The sequence below is a fragment of the Perissodus microlepis genome, chromosome 8 (assembly GCF_051167445.1).
Source record: "Perissodus microlepis isolate ML-2025 ecotype Zambia chromosome 8, ASM5116744v1, whole genome shotgun sequence".
Classification (NCBI taxonomy): domain Eukaryota; kingdom Metazoa; phylum Chordata; class Actinopteri; order Cichliformes; family Cichlidae; genus Perissodus; species Perissodus microlepis.
In genome coordinates this window covers 22,699,966-22,724,610 of record NC_140468.1, presented here as the reverse complement: position 1 = coordinate 22,724,610, position 24,645 = coordinate 22,699,966, and the positions used below count along the sequence as shown (strand labels likewise).

General features: G+C 41.3%; 1 protein-coding gene across 1 annotated transcript in view; it reads left to right on the top strand.

Annotated features, from left to right (window-relative positions):
- The window catches only part of cacna1g (calcium channel, voltage-dependent, T type, alpha 1G subunit), a 310,938-nt gene that overhangs the window by 113,756 nt on the left and 172,537 nt on the right, over window positions 1-24,645 (top strand). The window contains exon 4 of the mRNA XM_084938287.1: window positions 19,730-19,863. Within this exon, the coding sequence (XP_084794413.1) occupies window positions 19,730-19,863 (134 nt within the window). The remainder of the gene's footprint in view (window positions 1-19,729; window positions 19,864-24,645) is intronic.

Below are 24,645 nucleotides of genomic sequence, written 5' to 3'. Positions count from 1 at the left end.
CTGAGATGTCTCTAAATGAGCACTCATCCTGACACGGCTAATGTCGACCGTAATGATCACAGGCCGTCGTGTAGCCGCGGGGTTGGAAGAAGGACGACCTCCTCATCATTCTTGCCGGGATTGTTGAAAGGTTGCCCTTTTTTACAATTTGTTTTAGTGGAAATCCATAGGTCACTTTAAATTCATTTGTTAGCAGTGTCATCGCTGCATGACTAAACAGTATAAAAGGCCATTATTTGGACCATTTTGAGACTGGTATACAATACAGCTTACATTTTTCTTCTCCTTTATGAGCATTATTTAAATCATCCATTCATCCAATTTACACTTTAAGGAAGTATGGGCTCGAGCCGGAGAAAGTAAGTTCCAAAGTTTTAAACTTTAATAGCTGCATCATCACAGTATTCTCATCTGTGCTGTCTATAAACTAAAATAAGAGGGTTTTGTGCAGTAGCAGTGGCTTCATTAATTATGTACATCATTGGACATATCAGTGTGATTCACTGTAGTCTTATTAACTTGGATGTTGTTCTACACAACACAGTTGTGAAGAACAACTGTGTAGAAACACTGTGTCAACCTCACTGCAGTGAGATCAGTGGAAACAACAGCAGCACGATAACTGTTGCTACATTTTTATGCTCACCAAAAGTCCGCATACCCTTGACACTTGAGTCGTGAACTGTTTTGGGTTTTTTCTGTGTATCAAGCACATTATAGAGTTTCAGTTTTGCTGCTTATATGCTATAATATTTGCAGCAGTGGCATTTGTGGGAGCAGCGTTGAATCGATCTGATCTTTTACATTGCAGAAGAGAAAAGGCCTAGGATAGCTTGCATCATCACTGAATCAGTTTGTTGTACTCAGTCTGTAAGCTACTTTACATTTACTTTATATGCGTCAGTGCAGATCTCTGTCTGTTCTCTGTTTGCTGAAAGGCAAACAGTAATAAACACAAGAAAATGGATTTCCCTTAAAATGCATAGCACCCCCCACCCTATTACTTTGTGTCCCTGTAACTGTGAACATGTACACTGATATTACCACTTAGCTTAAAGGCATCACACTTGCAAGAAAAGTTGTAGTATTACTATAAATGCATTTGTTTTGTTATCTTTTATTGCTGTTACAGGGTGGATGAACTGCATAATCATAACATCATTAAATCAATTAAAATGTCAATAAATCTATAATCCTTATGTGTGTTTCTGTTGTCAAAAAGACAATAAAAATAGTGTTTGTTCTTTGTTTTTCTGTGCTTTATCTCATTCTGAGACATTATCTTCAGTGGTAAACAGACCGGAGATAAAATCTTTGTGAGTACATCAGTCAGCGTTCCAGCTCAGGGTGGAAAACTAAGAGATGAGTGATAAAATCTCTGTAGCTTTAACATTGAGAATTGTCTCTCTTTTTTTTTTTTTACCATAAAAGAAAAATGGAGAACATTCTTCTTTAAAAGCTACACTTAACCCTCCATCATCTCCTCTGAAGCAGCTACAGCAGAGAATGTGATGCATGCAGAAAGCTAATAAGATCACTAGCAAGAAGGTGAGTAACAGAGATACAAGTACTATACGGGGGGAATTTCATTTGGAAACATACAAAAGATGCTTTAAAACAGATTCTCATATATAATATCGCAGTCCCACTTGTCACACTTTGAAGTTTCTGAGCTGTAGTCTGTAGTGATATAAGGTTTCTGCTGAACAGGTAATGAGCGAGAGATGGGCAATGAACAGGAGACCAAATAAGATGAGAAAGACTAGGGGTACACTCAAAAAAGCCTTTTTTGGATTCACTTAAAAGAGATTATGTCGAGTGGTTCCACACAATTGTATTAGCTAACCCCTAAATAATAGTTTCAATGACATGCTGTGTTTTGGCAGCTTAACTCAATGACTTAACACAGTTGGGTGGAATCACGTGACATTCACTGAGAGATCTAATTTATGTGTCTTTTAAAATGAAGTATACATACTGTATACATAGCATTATTTTTCTGTAATTTTTGTTGAATTAATTACTCATTTAATGGTTTTAAATTCGTCACACTTGCAACTCCTTTATTTTATTTTATTTAATTTTATTTTATTTTGGCCTCTACTACGGTAGCAAATAATCCTTATTTATCTCATACTGGACTTTGGTGTAGCAGCCTAATCTGCTCTCCCCCTCCCTTTAAGCCAACTTTCTACTGATTGGTTGCCCCTGAAAAACAAAAGATTTGAATAGAAGGTGGGTGGGACTTCTATCCACACAGCCAGAGACGTTTTCCTGAGATGACCATATTAGGATATCTAAGTTACGTTATGTATACATATGACATAAAAGGAAACGTGCATTAGGTCAATTTTAATGTTTGATGTTATGAATTAAAATAAGCTTCGATGTAACAATGTACTGTGTTACAACCCTGAGTAGATATCAAATACACACACACACCTAGCATGTGAATGGAGGATGAGGAGATGTCACATTTTACGTGTGTGTCTGTGTGCGCTGTTACTCTTGCCACTATGAAATGTGGTGATTGAGCTAAAAAAAAATCTCTCTACAATATTATCTCTCTCCACCTGTGAGGACTGGATCTCAGCTGAATGGCAGATTACAGTTAGCATATCCCATTGTCCTCACCACACAAGGCCTTCATCGGCAGGTATGGCTGCCTGCCGGCCTATCTGCGGGCGTTTGTGTGTGCATGTGATGAAAGCACCTGACCCCGGTGATAATGGCATTCAGGACTTGTGACAGGCAAAATTAGCATACATAATGACTAAGATTTATTTTGGAGACGAGTGGAAAGGAAGTGTTTTCACAGAACTGATGGCACCTGTTTCAGGTACACTGTAGATCCTGTCCTGTCTGTTAAGCTGCCTTTTATAGTAAAGGGCAGTAAAAAAAAAACTTCTTTTGGAAGGGCTTCATTGGTCGATATCATTTCAGCTCATTCAAATGGTGACTTCAGCCTAAGAACAGGTGAACATCAGAAGGGTAAATGTACACAGTAGGAATTCGTCTATGTTTGTTATACCTTGATTGGTTTTTCCTGCAAGAAATCCGCTCCTGCAAAACAAGTAATGTGCTCACAATGCTGGCAGTGACTTTAGTGAAGTATAAATCCAAAGTTTGTTGCAAGCTTTAGCCATGAAAGGCACCGTAGCTGAACAGACAAAAGAAACAATAACAGAAGTGCTGAGCTCCGCAGCAGATCCGAGGAAGAAAAGACACGCTGCTTGACTGACTGCTGGGATCCCAAATCCTCACGGTACTTCCACACTGACAAACACAAGAAAGCAGTACAAAAGTTGAACTTTCCTCAACTTTTAGTGCAGTGGTTTCAGGTGTCACCTGGAAATTTACAACAATTGAACTGCATTTTATTTATATTAGCTTAGAATGGGATAAATCTGGTCAGTGTTTTGGTTGATAATTGTGGTTTTATTTAGTCTGGGTATTTGACCATTTTTATTGCTATTATGGCTCTTTGATCATGCTGACATGACAGATCCAATTTTAATAATTCAGAAAAGCAAAAACCCCAAATTAGCTGCCTGGAATGCCCATTTTGCTACATACATTAGGGACCTACAGTACATGTACAGCCAGCTAACAAGAACATTACTACCTGAAACAGTAGTTAGTTGCAGTGCAAGCTAATCATGCAATCCATTATATAGGTGATAGCAGGACGTGAGTCAAACTTTACTTTTTACTGTTCAATCAGAAGTGAAAGATGAAGAGAAGATGAGGCTGACAGACTAAAGAGTTGAACATGTTGATGCCTTACTTCTAAAATCTACATGTCTATGCATAAGAACAATCCAGGCAACCATGATTTTAAAAATTGCTTTGGTAAACCATGCTATGAGGTGGTGCATCAGCCTTGCTAAAATCAGCTTTTACGAGTTGATTCTCCAAGACTGGTGAGATTAAAGCTAATGCAACAACCAAAAAAAGGCACTTAATGTTGTTACTCTCTGCCATGGTGTTGATCAATAGGCCGTGTTGGGTGATGAGGTCACCTGGCAAGTTGTTGCTGAACAATAACTTCAGTACAGCTAGCAAAGCCAACACTGCTAAAGTTAGCTAGTTTATGCTAACGCTTGAAAACAATATTTAAAATATTCGCACCATAGGAGTAGAGGCAGCTCAGACTTGTTCCATTAGTTGCTGTTTTGTATGACTGCTTGTTTTCCTGAAGCTCTAAATTGGAAGTGAACAGTGTTGGCAAGTTAGCATACGACAATGAGCTCCATCATCTGCATCAATGGAAAATATGCCAGGTTGAAATAAACACCTTAAGATGACTCTTACTGTGAACTGGCACCAAAAATAAAATTAATGCACTAAGATTGTCTCTGGCTAGAATTACATTGTCTAAGGTCTTGCAACTGTTAGCAGGAAGTACCTCAGTTTTGTGTCCTCACTTCAGAAAGTAAGGATAGTTATAGTGTTTGGGTTCCTTTATTTAATTTTAGCAACTACTTCAGCACATACAGATGTGGACCCTTGACAGCGTTATGTCAGCAACAACAGATGTTAACATTACATCCACAAATGCCCCACAAACTGTTTCATAGTTACTAATTATGGAACTTGGCAACAAAGGAAACCACTCGAAGGTAAAGTTTTTCTTTGCCACACCTGTTCACAGGTCAGTTGGTATCTTACTTTTCAACAGTCTTGTCTGTTTTAAAAGTAATTTGACTCCCATCGTGACATGATGCTCTGCTGAGTATTTACACACAGAGGCCTGCGTTCATGTCCACAAACACATGGTACTGTTATTCGAATCACGCAAAGGAATGCCTCTGCACATCTTGATTACTCGTCAAGAGCTGCGGCACTGCACTCTTGGGTGCAATATTGTATCTAATAGCTGCTTTGACACTTGAGGATTTGTGAGTGAGCCATGTCAAGTCATTAGGGAGTGTTTTAAGTGCACTCAACATTGGTGATTAAGTGCACTTAACGCATAAAGGCTCCGTTCAGGGGGTGATGAGAGGGCGTGCAATGTTGGCACCCGCTTGACGCATTGATAACACGCAATCCAGATTGCTGTACTCGCTGATGTCTGTCTGAGCCTGGCGGACACGTGTGTTTACCCCTGTTCTCAGGCAATGTGAGAAGTAACACAGGCGTTCACACACACACAGGGGGCTGTTAAGCTGGTGTGTGGTGCCACTGTTTAGGCTGGGAGGTTCATGAAACACTGAATCCACATAGAAACACAGAGGACAAAAAAATGTGTTATGGGTTTAAGTGTGCCCATAAAGGGGAATTACATCTGAGAGATAGACTCACATGGTGGCATATAAACAAAGTTGAAAGTTATTATAAGCAGGTACATGAAAAATATCATAAACAGCAAATACACGCATAAATGGACCGTACCATTACCCGCTCACGCTGTCTCACTGTAGCTGCATACGCTATGAGGTGCACTGGGAGACATAATCACAGCAATGGGGGGAGGCAGTGGGACTTCCTTGTGTCACAGAAGGAGGCAGTGGGAGAAAGAGATAAGAAGCAGACAGATGACGGAGATGGAAATTAGTGGTGGACTGCCGAGCAGGAGGAGGAGAAATGCCAGTAGTTCGCAAACAACAGGAATCCAATCCAGATGTTGCTGCCAAGAGAAAAAGAATGGGTAAACGCACGAGAAACAGACAGAAGACAAAAAGCTGAGGTCCCAGCTTGGATTTATTAAAAAAAACACTTTATTTATAAAAAGAAACACTTTATTTGCACGTTAGCATCTGTTGAAAAGATTAAACCAGTTTGATCACATTTATTTACATCTAGAATGAGGATTTTAAGAAAGGAACTTCGCTTTCCAGCCAGTGGTGACCTGTTGACATTGGTAGTGTTAATTAAACATAAATAAAGTGTAAAAATACAAAGGGATAGTTTGAGAATTGTATTGGAGACAATCCAGGTCTTTAAAAACATAAAGAGCTTAATTTTCTGCTTCTAAATTGAGGTTATTGTACTTGGCCCTAAAAATCTTAGAAATTTGGCATCCAACCAGATGCTAACTCTGGATGGCGTTGCCTTGACTTCCAGTAACACTGAAAAGCCATTTTTGAAGTTGTTTTGTCCTTCAATGCGGATGTTAAACAAATATGTCGGACTGCTTTCTTCTGTTTCCTGAGCCTAGTTCAGCTGGAGGTTTCTTGCTCATATGGGGTCATATGATTGTGAGGGTTTTCTCTGTTTTATTTTTATTATTGTTAATGTTGTTATTCCTGTAACAACATTGAACTGTTGTTACGGTGAAGAAAAGTATGTTTGCAGTATTTGTGCAAAGACTGTATGTAAAAGATGGACATAGCCACTAGAGATGGAACTCACCAGAGTCCCAACAAGCTTCACAATGCTTCAGTAATAATGCAATATTCTTGTGATTTCTAACATGTTGCAGTACTTGGAATACTGTACTAACAAATATGCAATTTATTACCTTTTTTCAACTGCAAATGATGTCCTGCCATAAATGTTGCCATAAGACAAAGTCAGTCTGATACCAGTCAGCGTTGAATGAGGTCAAGTTGACAGTTGCATGCAATCTGTTTCTGATAATACAGCAATTAACTGTGTTATCTAGTCAAAAATCACATATTTGTTGCTGTCTACAATCACAAACATCCACATTTAAGAGAAATTCACATTCAGCTGTTACATTTGTGCTCAGCAAATTTCCTGTTCTATAGAAATATAAGCAGAATACAGCCAGTTAAGTTGAGTGCCCTCGACTTGTGCTCATTTACAAAGATTCATTCATACATGTTGGGAATGTGTCTGTATTTATTAGTTAGGTAGCATTTATTTACAAACTTTTGACAATCAGAGTGACCGCAGTCAGTCTGCAACTGTTTGCAGAAAGGTTGCCTCCTATCAGGCAACCTGTTATCCTTCTTCTTGCATTCAAAGTGGTTGTGAGTGTGCAATATCCTCAAGCTCTAAATGTTATTTCACCGGAATGCAATTTACAGGCAGGCAGCAATTTTTATTTTGTAGATGCACAGAGTTATCTGTCCTATTTTTTTTTTTTTTCATTTGGCTGAACCATTAGCTTAGAGGTAGCTGCGTCAAGCTAAGTGTGTCCAGTTTTGGTTTGTTGGTTTAACGTATTTAATGTAAGTTTGTGAGTTAGTGGTTGAGACCTCTTATTCATGGTATTCCCAGAGTATTTTAACTTACATGGTCACCATGCAATTCATTTTAAGCCTCAATAATCTTTAATAAATAATCTTTAATCTTCAATAGCTATAAAAATCAATCACCTACATATTAGTCAGAAAGGTGAAAACTGCTTTGTATGGCAGTCTTTAAGCATTGCATCTGCTCTAAAGTTGGAAAGTTTTTCACAAAAAGAGTCTATGGGGATTGGAACCATCAGAGGTTCATCCCCACTGCCGTCATTCCTCAGCCCGGGAGGACGCTTCTTGGATTCATATGAAAATGCTGTGCTAATGCATGCACGGCGTCTGTATTATCATGAACACGTGCATGCAGGCAGAAAAGGGTCAACATTCTGTACATTTGAATATGTGTAATAGGTTTACATTTGACTAATTAATTGCTACTTAATCATAAACAATCCCATAGAGAGAGTTTAAAGTACAAAGCTTTTACAATAGCTGTTATAAACAGTCTGTGTCTGGTTAGTCTTTACAGGGTCTGACTGGTGCCCAGGAAGTGAAGGCTTTTCCATATCTGGCAGCAGCCACAGTGCTTTGTTTGGAATAAATATAGAAGGATGAAGAGCGTTACCTGCCACCTACGCAATATCAAAAGACAAAGACTTTACAGTACAGCCAGCACTCTTTCTGTTGGCAAATGATCTCTGGAAAATGACGGGCAAAAGCAGCATAGCAATGAACAGAATGAGCAACAGCAGTGCATGCAAAACATGAATGAAATGTTGGCCCTGTTAGGACTGGTTTTTAAGCTGTGATACGCCCATTAATTGTTTTCAATTTGCCAAAGGATACTGTATGACTCGGGTCTCTACTTTTATTTCAGCCATATTTTGATTTGATTTTCTCACATACCCCACCACTCCCAGCCGCCGCAAGTTCTCCCGCTGCCATTCGTTGGTCCATTTCACACTTTTGTGGCTGTCACGCCGAATGAAAGCCAATTTCGTGACGCCCGTCTGAACTGGAATTAGGCCGGATGATATGACATAATTAACTTTTTTGCTTTGTTTTCCCCTAATGAGCCATTATTCTTTGGACGCGTGCCAAAAAGTTTGCAGAGAATTTAAAGTGGGGTTAAAGTATTCTGTCTGTCTCTTTAAGTCTCTTCCCGGGGAGAGGATGCAGTGGAGGGTAAAAATTAGGGAGTGTGTGAGCAGTGAGCCGTTCACCACAGGTCACTGGTGTCTATTCCCTCAGAGGCAGATGCGTTTGTGTGTTCGTGTGTGTTCGTGTGTGTGTTAGGCTTCTCTCTCTCCGCATGGACGTACAGCCAGTGAACCACAGTGGCACGCCGCGCACAGAGCGACACATTTTCTTTCTAGTAAACACGCAGCTTTAGAGGAAACCTCAGAGACTTGCTTCGATGCCTGCGATTGATGTAGTACCTGCACGGCTTTGGCTGCATGTTTAGACATCGCATCTCATCGTGTTCATCGAGACCACGCTCCACTGATGTGTAATACAAGTTTCGGTAAATCAATATCCAGATTGCAGAGCCTGTAATCGTGTACTGCACCACCAGTACTGTACGCTCCAGTGGGAACGCCTCACGTCAGCGTGTCCTGTTGACTTTGATGAATATGAATGTGTGTGTGTGTGTGTGTGTGTGGGCCTGGTTGGATCAAACACTAGAGAAGATTGAGCTGGCTGACATCCGCTCAGTGTCACTTTAAAGAGTCCCCAAAGGCTTGGTCTCATGTTGTATTTGTTCCAGTATGCATGAACACTGTACATTATCATGACTGTGTGCTGTGCGTCTTCAGTCGGGTGTGTTAAAACCTGTGTGTGTGTGTGTGCGTGTTTGTGAGAGAGATTGGGAGACTTAACAGAGTCATAACAAAGGTTTCTTATGTTACAGACTCTGCAGGCATGCATTGACTGTCTAACGTAAAATAGATGAGTAATTACTCCCCGGTGGAGACAGGAGAAATGGGTCCTTTCAGCAGAATAAAACAGAACGGAGATGGAAAGATGGGGTGTTAGAGGAGAAAGCAATTCAGTCGTTTGAGGCTCAGCGTGGCGGTAAATGTCTCTGCTCTTCCTCATTTCACACAACGCTTGTTTTCTTTTGGTCATGCATCTCGGGTTGTAACATCTGTCATGTTGTTTCTTCCGACAGGCTGTTGCTCCCTGTTATCTAGCGGCTCTATATGCAAAGCATTTTGGGGCAGAAAGACGACTAAAAGGGCACAATGGAGCTTTCGTATGTAGCCTTTATGTAGGCGTACGTAAACCCTTCACAGCTAGTTATGCATGACGAAATCAGAGTAAACACATAGTTATTTTAAGTTTCACTGGAGTTGTGTGATTCAGCATACAATACGATGTAATTTTCCTGAAATCAAAATCTCAGGTCAAGTCAACAATAGAAGGCTGAACTTGAAGGGTTGTCAAAGAGATAAATCCTTGTTTATGTTTCTCTAATATACATTGTATGACAGTTCTCTTAAGCTACATGATGGTGTCATTTGGGGCTTGAGGTTGAACTGAGTGAAACTCCTCCTCATGTCAGTGTAGAGAAGTTGAATTAGATATATCTGAGATATTTTAATAAAGGAGGATGAAGTGCAGTTTCAACAATACATCTAGGTTTGTCTGTGTGATAAAGAAATGGAATAACTCTAAAACAGTTTCCTGCTGAGTGGTATCAAAGCTTTTCGACTAAAGCACGGCGGCCGTCTTGTTAATTCTGGTCCTGATTAGAATCTAGAAGCACTATAAAGGACTATATGTGCCGCGGTATGACAGGTTGCTAACATATAAGTGTGTTATTCTCAGTCAGATCCGCCACTCCTCATCACAGTGAGAATTCAACAAGTACTGTCTATCTTTTATATACAGTCTATGATTGGCCCTATAATTCCTAGTTGATGCTACTGCTCAAAACAAGGCCTCAGGTTTCAGGCCGTAAACAAATGCTCCATGACAATATATCTATATAATCCACATCATACTATCACATGTCAGTTTATGGCCAGTGTGGTCCCTTTCATAGAAGAGTTCCAGCATCCAGACAGTTCAGATTAAATTTAGATCAAACACTGAACACAATGTTTTGGGGTTTTTTTTCTTCTGTCTTTTCTTTTGGGAGATTATGCATCACTAAGCAATCTGCTCTGAGGCTCGTCTGCCTCTTTGGAGTCAATGAGTGGTGCGTAAAACATCTGGAGTGATGTATGGTCAGCATTAGGGAGTGAACCCGGGGCAGTTATTTGTTCCACAGCCGTCTGATAGGTTGTAACCCTGGAAATAGCAGTGTGATCCTTGTGTGTTCAGCATGGGGCGAGGTTTTGTTTTTTTTTTATGCAGACTACATGAATGATTTCCAAAAATAGAACTGAATAAGATTTGAAATTGTAAACAGACTCGCATGCATCGATTCCCACGTGAATCTCCATGTTTTACTTGCAGTGAACTTTGGCGCTAGCTTCTCTTTAAGCTAACAGGATTTGATATATTTATACATTTCTCTCTTCATCTTGCAATGACTCATGTATCAGTGGGTGTCCTGAACCTTGATCTCCTTCCAGAAATTTTCTTGATTTCCTCTTTATTTTTTTATTTTACTTTGAGCTGTATCCTTTTCCCTTCTCATTTCCGACTCTTCCTCCCTCCCGTTCATTTATTTATTGATTTTCATATTTTGAGAGTCAAAGTTCTCTTCTTGTACTTTCCTGTCCTCATTCCTCCGCTTGTTTTTGTCTGGAGTCCAGTTTGATAATGATTTGGAGTACCGAGGCTCAGTCAGAGAGCCAGACAGACGGTAATGAGGGCAGGAATACTGATTAATGCAATCAGCGGTTTGTTTTGACTGAATGACGTTTCTAGCTCGAGTCTCAGTTAAGGACGAAAAGGTGCATCTTTCTTCACCTTTAGACAATAATTCTGATGGCAAAAGAGCCAAATGGGACAGGCAAAAAAAAAGAAAAAAGAAAAGGACGAAAAGGTGGCAAAACCATCATTAGTCCCAGGGTCCATTTTGGATGTCGAGCATCTGAGTTGCTGAAGTGCCCTTAAGCAAAACATTAAATCCTTGGCAGCTCCAAGGAGGTTGTTATCTCTTTCTTGAGCCATGGGGAGCCTGACCTTCTAGAGACAGGCTAAAGAGAAAAGAGGATCCCTCTGCAGGAATTAATAAAATATCACGCTCCTGTCAAAGGTTCTCAGTGGGATATTTTTAAACATCAAACATATTGTATGACTAATATTAGAGCCAGAGTCTGGCGTGAATGTCGGCCACTAAAGTAGCAAGAAAGTGCTGTATGGGAATGCAGATACTCTCCATCAGGAGAACTGTCATGAAGGTGCGTATATAGAAGTGTATTATAGACATATTAAAATTGTCTACAGACATTCACAGACCCCGTAGGTTGAAGCCTGCTGACACTTACTTGTAGTTGTAAGTATATTTTCTTTGTTCCCTGGTGTTTTGTTTTGCCATGGTGTGGTGTAGAGCCTAATAAAGCGAGCCTTTATTGGATTATTTTCCTCTGAATTCACCAAATCCAAAACAAGAACAGAGATCCAAGAGAACATGAGGAGTGAAAGAGAAAAACTGAAAAAGCACTACAGGGAGTTAAATGGATGATCTGACAAAAGACGAAAAGAAAAGATGTTATATACAAAAGAGATTGATTAGTGACACAAGAGAGGAACCAGACACAGGGGAAAGCAGTCAAGAACAGCTGAAAGTAGTCACTCACACAGGAGGGAAACAAAAGCAGGAAACCTTAAAACAAAATTAAACGGGAAAGAATTGAGCACTGACTGAGACTTAAAAAATAATAAAAGGGAAAATAAAAACCAACAATCAAGAAGACAGAGGCCAGTCGATGTTAGGGGAAAACAGTGGTTTGAGACCAAATTATTTCGACCACATTAGTGCTTGGGATCTCATTGGCTTTGAAAATGGATACCAGGTCTGCAACCAGGTCTGCAACCAGTCGCTGTCTTTAAATCATCTTTGGCACATCAAAAACGCTATAAAATGACAATAAGATGCAGTCAGTCTGCTGACATTTTGCAACTTATTGGGGTCAAGTTGGCAAATGGTGCAGTTATGTACAAACATTTGCAAAGCTGATCGTTTTTCTTGCCACCAGGCGATGAGGTAGATCGCCTCATCTCCTTGCAATCAGTCTCAGACTGTTCCACTTTTTCTCAGTCACAAGGATGTTGCTATCCTATTTTGAACCTAGTCTAACGGAGCCATTAAGCAAAAATAAATAAATAAGAGAATTACAATAAAATACCAGAGCTATAACAGGTTTCTGTTATTTTTGACAATCCTGTCGCAGAGAACCACTTCTCTAGCACCTCCATATGGTTATCAGCCATATTTGAGTAAAATATCCAGCCCCTACTTAAGTCTTGCTTGTAAAATACTCCTATTTGCACCCGTCTAAGCGAGACACACAGCGTACATCATTAGCCACAAACACACAACTATGGGCATGCTAAGATTTGTCACATGGAATGTGCATGGAGCTGGCTCTAGGGAAAAAAGGTTAAAAATACTTAACCAACTTAAAAAATTACAGGCAGACGTTGTTTTATTACAAGAAACCCACATGCCTGTCACAGGTTTGAATAAACTTAAAACACCTGAGTTTCCTAATGTGTTCTCAGCCTGTTATAATTCTAGACAAAGAGGAGTAGCAATTCTAATACATAAAAATATTAATTTCACAGTACTCGATACAGTTATAGATCCAGAGGGCAGATTCCTAATCGTCAAACTATCTATACTTAACCAAAAGCTAGGTATTGTAAGTATATATGGTCCAAATGTTGATGACCCCTCATTCTTCCACGTTTTTTTTAGTACACTCTCCGAACACCTAGACTGCACAATTGTTCTTGGGGGAGACCTCAACCTGGGACTAAATGAAGAAATGGATAGGCTCAATACAGCAGGAACTCAGCGTAACTGGCAGTCCACAAATATAATCAAACAGTATATGAGCGACTTTGGTCTTTGCGATGCATGGCGCTCCCTTCACCCCAACAGTAAGGAATATTCTTTCTTCTCACATGTCCATCACTCCTACTCTCGTCTGGATTATTTTCTGGTCAGCAGCTCACTGCTGAGTAACATTACAGACACTGAGATTCATCCTATAGCTGTCAGCGATCATGCTCCTGTATCTTTAACACTAATACAGATGAATAATACTACACCAAGAAAAAACTGGAGATTTAATACATCACTGCTCAAAGATGAAGAGTTTATCAAATACTTTAAAAAAGAATGGACTCTATATTTAGGCTTTAATGACATTCCTGGAACATCAGCATCTGTCCTCTGGGAAGCAGGGAAAGCCGTGATGAGAGGTAAAATAATCTCTTTCTCATCACATAAGAAGAAAGAAGAAAACAAAAAAATTCAGGAACTAGAGAAAAACATCAAATCCTTAGAAAAAGCCTATGTATCACACCAAGATCAAGAAATATTAAACAAAATACGCAAGACAAAACTAGAATTAAATGAAATTATTAATAAAAAGACTAAATTCTTAGTACAAAGACTTCGCCTGCAAAATTATGAACACGGTAACAAATCCGGACAATTTCTTGCTAACCAGTTAAAAATCAATAAAGAAAAAACAACTATATGTGCTGTTAAAGATTTATCTGGGAATACAATATATGATCCTAAAAAAATAAATAAAATTTTTAGGGATTTCTATGAAACTTTATATACACCACAAATAAACCCATCTAAAAATGAAATTGATCAATTTCTCGACAACATAACTCTTCCAAAATTATTAGACACCCAAGCAATGGCACTGGATTCGCCACTGACGCCAGGTGAACTCCAGGAAGCTCTGATAAGTATGCCCAATAATAAGGCTCCAGGTCCAGACGGTTTTCCAACAGATTTTTACAAAGAATTCTGGACAATTCTGGCACCAGTTTTTCACAGGATGTTGCAGGAAATCAAAGAAAATGGTAGACTACCACCAAATATGAACTCTGCAAATATCAGTCTCTTACAAACACCAGGCAAAGACCCTGTATATCCCTCAAGCTATCGTCCAATATCCCTTATTAATTTAGACCTTAAAATAATCTGCAAAGCTCTCTCAAAGAGATTAGAGAAAATAACCCCCCTTTTAATTCATCCTGACCAAACTGGTTTTATAAAAGGTAGGCACTCATCAACAAATACACGTAGATTACTTAATTTAATAGACTACTCATGCAGTAAAAACACTGAAACCATAATATTTTCTTTAGATGCAGAAAAAGCATTTGACAGAGTTAACTGGAAATTTCTACTTGCAACTTTACATAAATTTGGTTTTGGACCCTCTTTCATAAACTGGTTAAAAATATTATATAACTCCCCAACAGCTTGTGTCAGAACAAATGACCAAACATCCTCCCGCTTCTCTCTTCTGAGGGGCACCAGACAGGGATGCCCACTCTCCCCTTCACTGTTTGCAATTTTTATTGAGCCATTAGCAGCAGCAATTAGACAGGCTGCAACAATTAAGGGCATAAAATGTAAGAATATAGAACATAAAATCAGCCTTTATGCAGATGATGTGTTATTTTTTCTCCAAAACTCACAGACCAATATCTCTGGGGTAATTGCATTGATAAATTCCTTCTCAAGTGTCTCAGATTATTCAATTAACTGGTCGAAATCAACAGTTCTTCCGATTAATTGCTCCTTCCATAATTCTTCTCCTTCCCCACTGCAATGTGGAAATATAAAATATTAATGTCTCTCCTAAACTTTCAGAATTAACTAAATTAAACCACATCCCACTTTTAAAGACAGTAGAAGGCGACCTGGCTAGATGGAAATCTTTACCCATATCACTCACGGGAAGGGTCGCCGCTATAAAAATGATGATCTTGCCAAAAATAAACTATTTATTTTCAATGATCCCAAATAAGCCATCACAAGATTGGTTCAGATCTCTAGACTCGTACATTTCTAACTTCCTTTGGAAAGATAAACCCCCACGTATCAGCTTAAAAACACTACAAAGGACCAAGGATAAAGGAGGATTAGATCTGCCTAACTTTAATCACTATTTTTTAGCCAACAGGCTTCAGTTCATCTCTAGATGGTTTAAACACACCCTCTTAGATGAACCTTGGATAGATGTAGAACAGGCACTATGTAATAACCTAGAAATTTCAGACCTACCATTTATCAGCTCAAACATCAAACGACATGAATGCTTTAAAAGCATCAACATCAGCTCTTCTCTGACAGCATGGTGGGAGTTTCTAAAAATGACAGAGTCTTCATTAATCCCATGCAAACATACACCTATCTGGAACAACCCGGACATATTACAAAACAATAATATGATAAACTTTTCAGATTGGAGTTGCAAAGGAATTAAATACTTGGAACATATATTGGAAGGAACAGACTTTATTTCGTTTGACAGACTAGTTACACAATATGGGATCAACAAGAAACGATTTTTGGAATATCAACAAATTAAATCCATAGTAAAAAAGAAATTTAATCCCAGTGAAGCTGAATTACAAACACCACCAAGTGTGGTACAATTTTTTAGTCTAAAACCCCCCAAATTATTGTCTAAAATATACAGAACACTTTCTAAAATAGATGAATCAATATCCCTTCCTATTGCAAAATGGGAAGCAGATTTATCAATCAACTTAGACCCAAACCTTTGGTCTCAGATATGCTTAAAAACCTTTCAATGGATCAGAAATCCCAGTTTGCAATTAATACAATACAAAATATTACACAGAGTGCACTATACTGGTCATAGGATGTTCAAGATGGGCTATACGCCTTCCAACAACTGCTCACACTGCACAGCAAATACACCGGACAATTACATCCACGCTCTTTGGTTCTGTCCACCAGTTCAGAAATTTTGGCGTGAGATATGTGAAGACTTATCAAAGTGTCTGAAATGTAACATTCCAGCCTCCCCTTTAGTATGCTTGCTGGGCAACTTGGATGAGGTCACTGCAGAAATAAACACAGCCCACGTTGTTTTTACGGCCCTATGCATTGCCAAGAAAATGGTCCTCATTAACTGGAAAAATAAAAATAATCTTAATTCTAACCAATATAAAAACCATCTAATAGATCACATTAGTCTTGATACAACCTCTGCCATCACATTTGATCAATCTCTTTGGGCTCCTTTGATCGGCTTCATCACCTAGTGGGGGTGGGGGGTCATGGTTTGGTCCTGCCTTCGCTATAGTGGTTGATATGGGGGTAGGGACGGCCTTAGGGCGTCTGGGGAGTCCCTAGGGACGTTTCCCTGGAGGGCCTAACCTGGGGGATGTGGCCATGACCTGGTTAGAAGCTCTGGGGCTCTTGGATGGTGTTTTCCTTGTGGCTGCGTACAGCGGAGATGGGGGAGGGTCTGTGCTGGCGGACGTTGGTTACTGGCCTGGTAGCCTGGCTGCCCCTGGGAGGGTCCGGGACGGGCGTGGAGGCTTGGGGGTCTGGGGGTGCTCCGCCCCCCGGTCTGGGGTGCTGGCCGGGCCTTGGGGGCTTGGGTCCTGGCTGTTGTGTCGCCGGAGCAGTGGGCGGGTGGGTGCAGGGGGGCTCAGCCCCAGTGCAGGGGACCTCTGGTGCATCGGCCCATCTAGGGGGCTCTCTAACTGGTGGGGAGGTTGTTATATCTTTGCAGGTGGTCTCCTCACTTCAGGAGCTCACTCTGCAGGTGGGGGGAGAGATATAGGAGAGGGGGAGAATGAACTCAACCTGGGTGTCTATTGTCTTGTGTAGTTTGGGAGATGATTGGATGATGGGGTGGGTGCAGTTTTCTCTGGGGTGGAGTCGGGTGGGCTGCCCCGGACTCTGTGGGGCTGGGCGGTGCTGCTGCTGCGGGCCCCGGTCCAGATGGGCCTGGGCCCCCTTGCCCTGGTGGGTTCCAGAGCGTGGGGGTGCCTACTGGGGTCAGCGGGGGAGCTGGCCCCAGGGAGGGGCCGCTTGCCCCTCCCTTTCTTCCCTCCCCATCCTCAGCTGCCTCCCTATTCCCGCTCTACCACACCCACCCACACACGCAGGGCTTGGGGTGCAGGTATGTCACCAGGGTGCAGGGGAGGCACTCCCCCTCTGTCCCCTTCTGGCCGCCTGTGCCTCAATTTTATTCTGCAACCTAGACATCCACATTACTCACACTCTCACATAACACATACATATAGGGCCTTGGGGGTGGGCACGTTTTACAGCATCCAGAGGATGGTCGTTGTACTCCAACCCACCTCTGGCGCTGGTGCCCTACCCTCAATTTTAAATGCATTTAGACACTAAGGGTTTTCGGGAGGAGCCGTGCTGCTCTCTGAGAGGAAGCTAGTACCATGCTCTCCTGAGTTTTAAATGCACTTTAGAACAGCACACAGCAACACTACATATGAGCGGGCGTAGGGAGGTTTGAGGTCTTCACTCACCCCGGTTCTGTTAGCCGTCAGGGCTGGGGGGCTGGGAGGAGGTGCTGGCCATCAGACTGGGGTCTGGGATGCGGGGCCTCCCTGCTACTGCAGATAAGGAGGTGGTCCGCTTGCCTCCACCCCAGAGAGAAGGGTTACATCTCCTGGGTCTAGGTGCGGCTTGCCCCTCTGGGGGTGGGGGTACCTGGACCTGGGATATAGAGTATGTTTGGGGAGTGCGACTGTCTGTGCAGTGTCTATTTGTGTCTGTCTACACGTTGGGTGAGTGCCGAGTATTTGGTTGTGCATATGGGGGTGGGAATGCACGTCTGTGTCCGCGTGTGCCTGTTTGTCTGTGTCAGGTTGGGTCTTAGACTCAACCTCTCTGGGTACATCTCAGGCCCTCTAAAGTACGGAGGCCTATCTCCCCTCACCACACTCCCTGCCGGTGGCTGATGCCCTCAGACGTTGGTGTGTTGGTGGTCCTTGTCGTCTGGGGCTGGGCGCTCATGCATTTACCGGCTCACTCCTGGTGGCCGATTGGCGGGGCCGGGCACCTGCGGCCCGGCTGGGCTCCTTCCGGGGGGGGTGGGATGCCCTAAGGCCTCTGGGCCTGAAGCTCGGTCCTCTCTGGCACAGCTGGCTGCCGGCAGAGCCCGCGGGCACGCCACTGCAACCCCCTCTGGCCTCTGCTCCGTAGCTGCGGGGTGACCTCTCGTTTGGGGCTCTACTCAGCTCTTCCCAGGAGGGTGGCACGGTTCCCCCCCCCTTTGGTGGTCCTCCTCGGGTCCTTGTACTCTGGGGCCTCTGGATATCTGGGGCCTGGATCTCCTCCATACCTGCTTCATACCCTGGTGGACGGGGCTATGGCTCCCCACACTCCCTAGCAGATCGTTACATGGAGAAACCTTTGGAATACAAGCGTGCTGATCCACACAGGTATGCACACAGGTGTACACACGGGTGTTCACAGACGCGGACTACACCTTTCTTGGCTGCTGCCTCAAAGCACATTGTGCGCTGTCTATCTTGCGTGCTGCACAATATCGTTTATTATTTAGTATCTACTGTTATCTACTGCTAGCTAGTTTATTGTGATGGTGCTGTTTTTATTATGTTGCTCTTTGTTGTTTGCTTTCTCTTCTGTTTTTTTTCTCCATACAGGTGATCCAGGTGTTTTGTTTGTTTGTTTTTTCCTTTCTTCCCCCCTTCTCACCGTCTCTTCTCCCCTTTGGTTTTCTTTCTCTCCCTCTCTTTCTTTCATTCTTTCTCCCTGTCCTATCCCCCAGTCACGTCTGTCCCGTTTGTAGCAACCGAAAATAAAATAAATTCATAATTATAATAAAGGTCAATCAAATGGACCAATATGGCAAGGCCATGATGATCCACTTGGTAAAATAAATCCGCTTGGCATCTTTCTTGGCCTTAAGACAACAATTCTGATGGCTAAAGATCCAAACGGGACACAAAAAAGAAAAAAAAAAAAAGAATACTCCTATTTGATAAATGTCACTGTCATTACATTTCTAACACACTTGTTGTGGGCAAAACACACCTGATTAGGATGTTTAGAGGTGAAGGTGAGATGTCACATCATGATTTGACGGAATTACATAGTTAACCTTACTGGGTGTGCTTAAATGCCATTGTATAATATATAATGGTAACTGTCGTAATATGGATGCATGTAAGCCTAAACTACAGTCTTTCCTAAAACAAACCTAGTAGCCTAAATCTGAAATTTAATCTGCTCCCCAAAGGATGAACCATACATTAAGAGATTTGGTGATCCTCAACATTTCAGCAGAAGGTCAAAAGTCAACGTAGATCAAGTCACAAAATCAAATTACAAATGCAAATCAAAATAAAGTGGCCTAGCATAGCATGTTAGCATCACATTAATATTACTCTCTGCAAAAATTAAGACTTTGAATGATGTTTATTTGAAAAACAATGACCATCAATACATATTGGATCTTGGTCCAGTATTTGGATCATCATATTTAAGGTATATTTTCAAAGAAAACTACTGTCAGACATGATTGCCTCTTAATCAACCACAGCTTTGCAGTTCTCATAACTCACTTACATCATACGCCTTGTATTTTTGTCTCTCTGTGTCTATGCAGGATTTTGATGACTTCATCTTTGCATTCTTTGCCATCGAGATGGTGATCAAGATGGTGGCTCTAGGGATTTTTGGCAAGAAGTGTTACCTTGGAGACACGTGGAACCGTTTGGATTTCTTCATAGTGTTGGCTGGGTGAGTTACACAATTACACTCGCAAACACAAACACACAGGTGGCCAAGCATAACCGTGCATAAACACAGGAGGCTCGCGCAAGGAGCAGCACGCACACATGCAACAAATTTGGACAATAATCAATGTGCAAGGTGGAATCTGGGAAAGCGGTGACAGATTCAAGAACAAGGATAGAATCTGGGGAGCACAAAAAGATGTTTTGAGCTTCTAGATGTAATTGTGTCACTGGAAGCCAAGACGCTGCAGGCAGAGGATCAAACAGTATTAGATTTGAAGCATGAACCTGGTAGAGCAAGCCTTCTAACTCGCACGAGGCCAAGTCCCCATGAGCTTTGCTGGATTTGCCCTTAAATAAATTTACTTTAAGTATTCCGTTAGAGGCTTTTAACTTGAAATCAATACCACGAACCCTCTTAAATTCTTTAGTGTTCAGATTGTGTAGACGCTGATGAAGGCATGTTGATTTCTTTTCTAATTATTATTATTTCAACTTTTACAGCACTTACAAATCTGCCCTTGCTCTATAGCACATTTATATACATTTTAATTACTATACCGCGCTCATAAAATCAAGCGACACATGCCCACACACCAGTGCACACACACTGTAATTTGATTAAACATGTTACAGAACATAGCCCGCTGCTTTCAGTCTGACATTTTCATCATACTACATCCCCCGCTGGTTTATAATGCCATCCTTCTGCCACAGCTTCTGTTGTCCATCAGTGGAAACGGACACATTTCCTTTTGTGTGTGTTTGTGCGCGAGTGCAGATTGTCCTTAAGCATATACATATATATATGTGTGTGTGTGTGTGTGTGTGTGCATACTGTATATAGAGAGAGCGAGATCATTCCCTTTATTTTACACTGAGCTACTGTTCCACAACTGAAGTGATGCCTTGGGTTATGTCTGCTCTCAGCTCACATTCAGTTAATTCCCGTGGTTTCCTTTCACTCCTCTTCTCTCTACCTGAACCATATACGTGAGTGGAAGCCTTTATATGATTATGGTAAGAGCTGCGTCCTTCTCGGTCATCATGACTCAGGGAGAATCTGACTCAGTGCCAACGCAACAGAAGGAACTTGATGGGAAACACCTCAGCGTTTGATACGGAGGCATTTATCTCCTGAGTGATGGGGAGGTTGTTAAAAGCAGCTCAGGCTATAGCAGCGGCTAAAACATCTGCGGGGGTGACATTGCATCGTTGCAGGGAAGGCTGTATCCTGTATCCTAGGATATCGCATAGGATTACGCATTTGCTGAAGTATTCCAGTGTGAATTTTTGTATACGATTTTTGTAATAGATAACCCAGTTTATTTTTATTGCTTGTAAAATCTTTTGTTATTTTTCCAAGCATACATGGAACAGCAGACATCCCACAAAAACCTGAAACCTGAAACAGAGAGAGACATCTACATACAGGAAACAATTCATTTAATTAATCAGTTGTAAAATATATGGCCCATATTAAATGCACAATTTGAATTTTAACTGGTTGATTTTAGCTGTGTGTAATAAAAGTAGTGGAATGAAAATCAGGTCCTGCTTTGCATGCAATCAGTTGATTGAAAATCCACTATTAGCTGAAATCACCCGCAAACCTCTGTTGGAGACAAACTTCATTTCTATTCCCTAATCCCGATCAAGGGTTCAGTCAAGACCTCTACATTCAAAAAATGCTTTTTTTAAATTTGCGATATATATATATATGCAACATGAAATTTAGATTGTGTAAAATGCAGGTTGCAAAGCAGCTTGCAGATATGTAATACCCTATCTGAAGTAATATCTATATTTAGTGGGATGATAAAATTCAAAAAGCATAACCTCTGAATTGGAATACATATTGTTATGTGATACCAGTACAAGTAACTTGAAACTTTAACTTTTGGACTTAAGTATGCACTGTCGCAGATCTTGTATGCATTGTGTTTTTGTCCTCCATTGCTGCTGAACTGGAGTATAAAAAGGGAAATGTTCAAAAATCATGCTAGGATGTATCCCAGGATATATGTGCACATATCACAATCATGGACAGACTGTGATTAAGGTGGTTTGGTCTTGCAGCCTGCCCTCGCAAGTGTTAAGGATCTTGGTTTCCCCCCTCATCACTCTCTACCCTGTAAAAACCTCTTTACTCTGTAATTAATACCGCAAGAATAATTGATGGAAATGTTTGGCATCAGAAGAGTGTGTTTTTATCAGAGCATGCACAATATGGAAAGTGGCAGAAAACCAGTCTTATTTCCATGTCTGTAGCTGCTGGTGTCTGCACGTATGTTGGCTTACATCACAGAGTGTGGGCGTTGAGTGTATGTTAATATGTTTAGCTGTTTTCATGGGTTCTAGTATTTCTGAACAAATAAAAAAAATATATAAATCTCATCTGTATGGAGAGCCCCCAGACTTGCAGAGACAATGGTAACCAAGGTAACGGCTGGTTGTCGAGCATTTGATATATCCTGGCAACAGTTGTTAAGTCTGTGGAGGAAGGCTCTGATGAACTGTTTGTTTCTTTCCTAGACGATAATTACAGCTAAGCTGCTTTTTCAGCAGGTCTGGACTGTCTTCTGCTAATCACCTCCCTGTCAGGAGGGAATGATGGAGGGATGGCTCCACGGAGCAGGTGGAAGGTGTAGAAAGGCAGATAGATGTGCAGGGGAAGAGTTTCTGATTTGTGAAAGCAGAGTGTTTAATAGATACCGTACCGCATTTGCATGATAAAGAGGGAGACTAGTAGATTGGAGCTTTCTGTCTTAATACGTTCAGAATCATTTGCATGGACTTGAACGCAACAGCATTTGTACAAAATGTGAATGGTAGATGGGTGTTGTTTTATTTCTTTCTGTTTCAGAGCATGAAGAAAAGTCAGTGTAGTCACATTAAATGTGCCAGACCTTATCCCTAACCACAGACCGTATATAAAAGATTGGAAGTAGATACCCTGACATTACCCACTGGTTGGTTAACCCTGGACATTTTCACTGTCACCCTCTTGGTGTTTTGAAATTGAGGGGAAACAGCACGTTTATGTGGTTTTGAGTCTAGTCGTAGTTTGAGTTGAGTTTCTAAACTGGTCATCAGCATTTACTGAGGTTACGGATGACACAATCTGAGGGTCGTTTCCCCACAGACTTCTATACAACAAGACTTCTTTTTGTAACTAGAAGAGTCGTCTCCTACTGGACACTGACATTAATGCTGGTTTAAATACTTTTACATGGAGCATGGGGTGGCCCTGATTGCTATACCGCACAGTCTTTGATTAACGGCTTGTGATTTTCAAGTAGCCGAAGTCATGGGTAATCAACTTCAAAATGAATTTAATATTCAATTTAATATTACCCAGAGCTGGGTAGCATGGCTGTGTGGTGGCTAGCACTGTTGCCTCTCAGGGGCTGTTCTGTTTGTGTCTGCGTGGGTTCTCTCTGGGTCCAAACACATGCACAGGTATGTCAGTTGATGATTCAAAGTTGGCACTCAGTGTGAATGATTGTCTGTTCCTATGTGTTAGCCTTGTAATTGATTGGCAACCTGTAGCTGGGATAGTACTCTAATGCTGAATTGAAGGAGATGAAGTTGATGAATGACCTAATGTTAGCAACTAAGCCCATAAACTCAGAAGACAGAGTTTACTGAGGTCAGTGAGGAAAGGAACCCAAGCACTATTTTCCCATAGGCTTTTTGAACTGAGATCTGCTCAGACAGCTTGTCTCTCCACCCAACCCTGGATACGTGGTAGAAAATAGATGGATGAGTTCTATACAACTCAGAATTTTTTGCAGCTTCCAATATTGGCACCTGTTAGTCAAAAATAATGGAGTAAGATACTGTGGTGTTGGCTTCACTTTTCAGACCTGGAACATATGCTCATTTTCTATCCTATGCAAGGATGCTAAGTCCATCTTTTAATATATATAGGTTTGTATATTCAATTCAATTCAATTTTATTTCAATGGCGCCAAATCACAACAGTCGCCATGGCGCTTTATATTGTAAGGTAGACCCTACAATACTACATACAGAGAAAAACCCAACAATCATATGAGCCTCTATTAGCAAGCACTTTGGCGACAGTGGGAAGGAAAAACTCCCTTTTAACAGGAAGAGACCTCCAGCAGATGCGGGGGATATCTGCCACGACCAGTGGGGTGAGAGAAGGAAGACAGAACAAAAGATGAACCAGAGATTAATAACAAAAATAATTCAGTGCAGAGAGGTCTATTAACACATAGTGAGTGAGAAAGGTAACTACATAGGTGTATAAGTCCATGTTTCACTAATATCCATGCACTTTTAACCTATCAAACCTAAACTCATCATCATATGTATGGTAACTGTACTTTTAGCCCTGAGAGAACTGATAGTAAACAAGCAAAGCTCTGCACTATAGTTTGAGAGCCAGCTGTGGAGTAAATTACCCGATAAGGGGGGTGTTTTCATTTATTTATGAATTTATTTATTGATTGCTGCAGTAGAGGCCCAATCGATAGCTAAGGGAGTGCAGTGGCACTTACTGTAGCAGACAGGCTATCCTATCAGTACATCACCCTGTCTTTACACTCTCACTGCGGTGGTGATTCCACCCAGAGACACAGAAAGAGGGTAATGAGGGGAGCAAGGAGGGGACAGGAGGAAGGGCAGACAGAGAAGACGAAGGGAAGCGAGGCAGAGGCAGTCAGGTCGATGCCTTCGTTGGACGCCCTTAATATTTAATCTGGTTTGATGCTTGAAGAGTCTTTGGATGAAAATACTGATACTACTTGTACAGTTC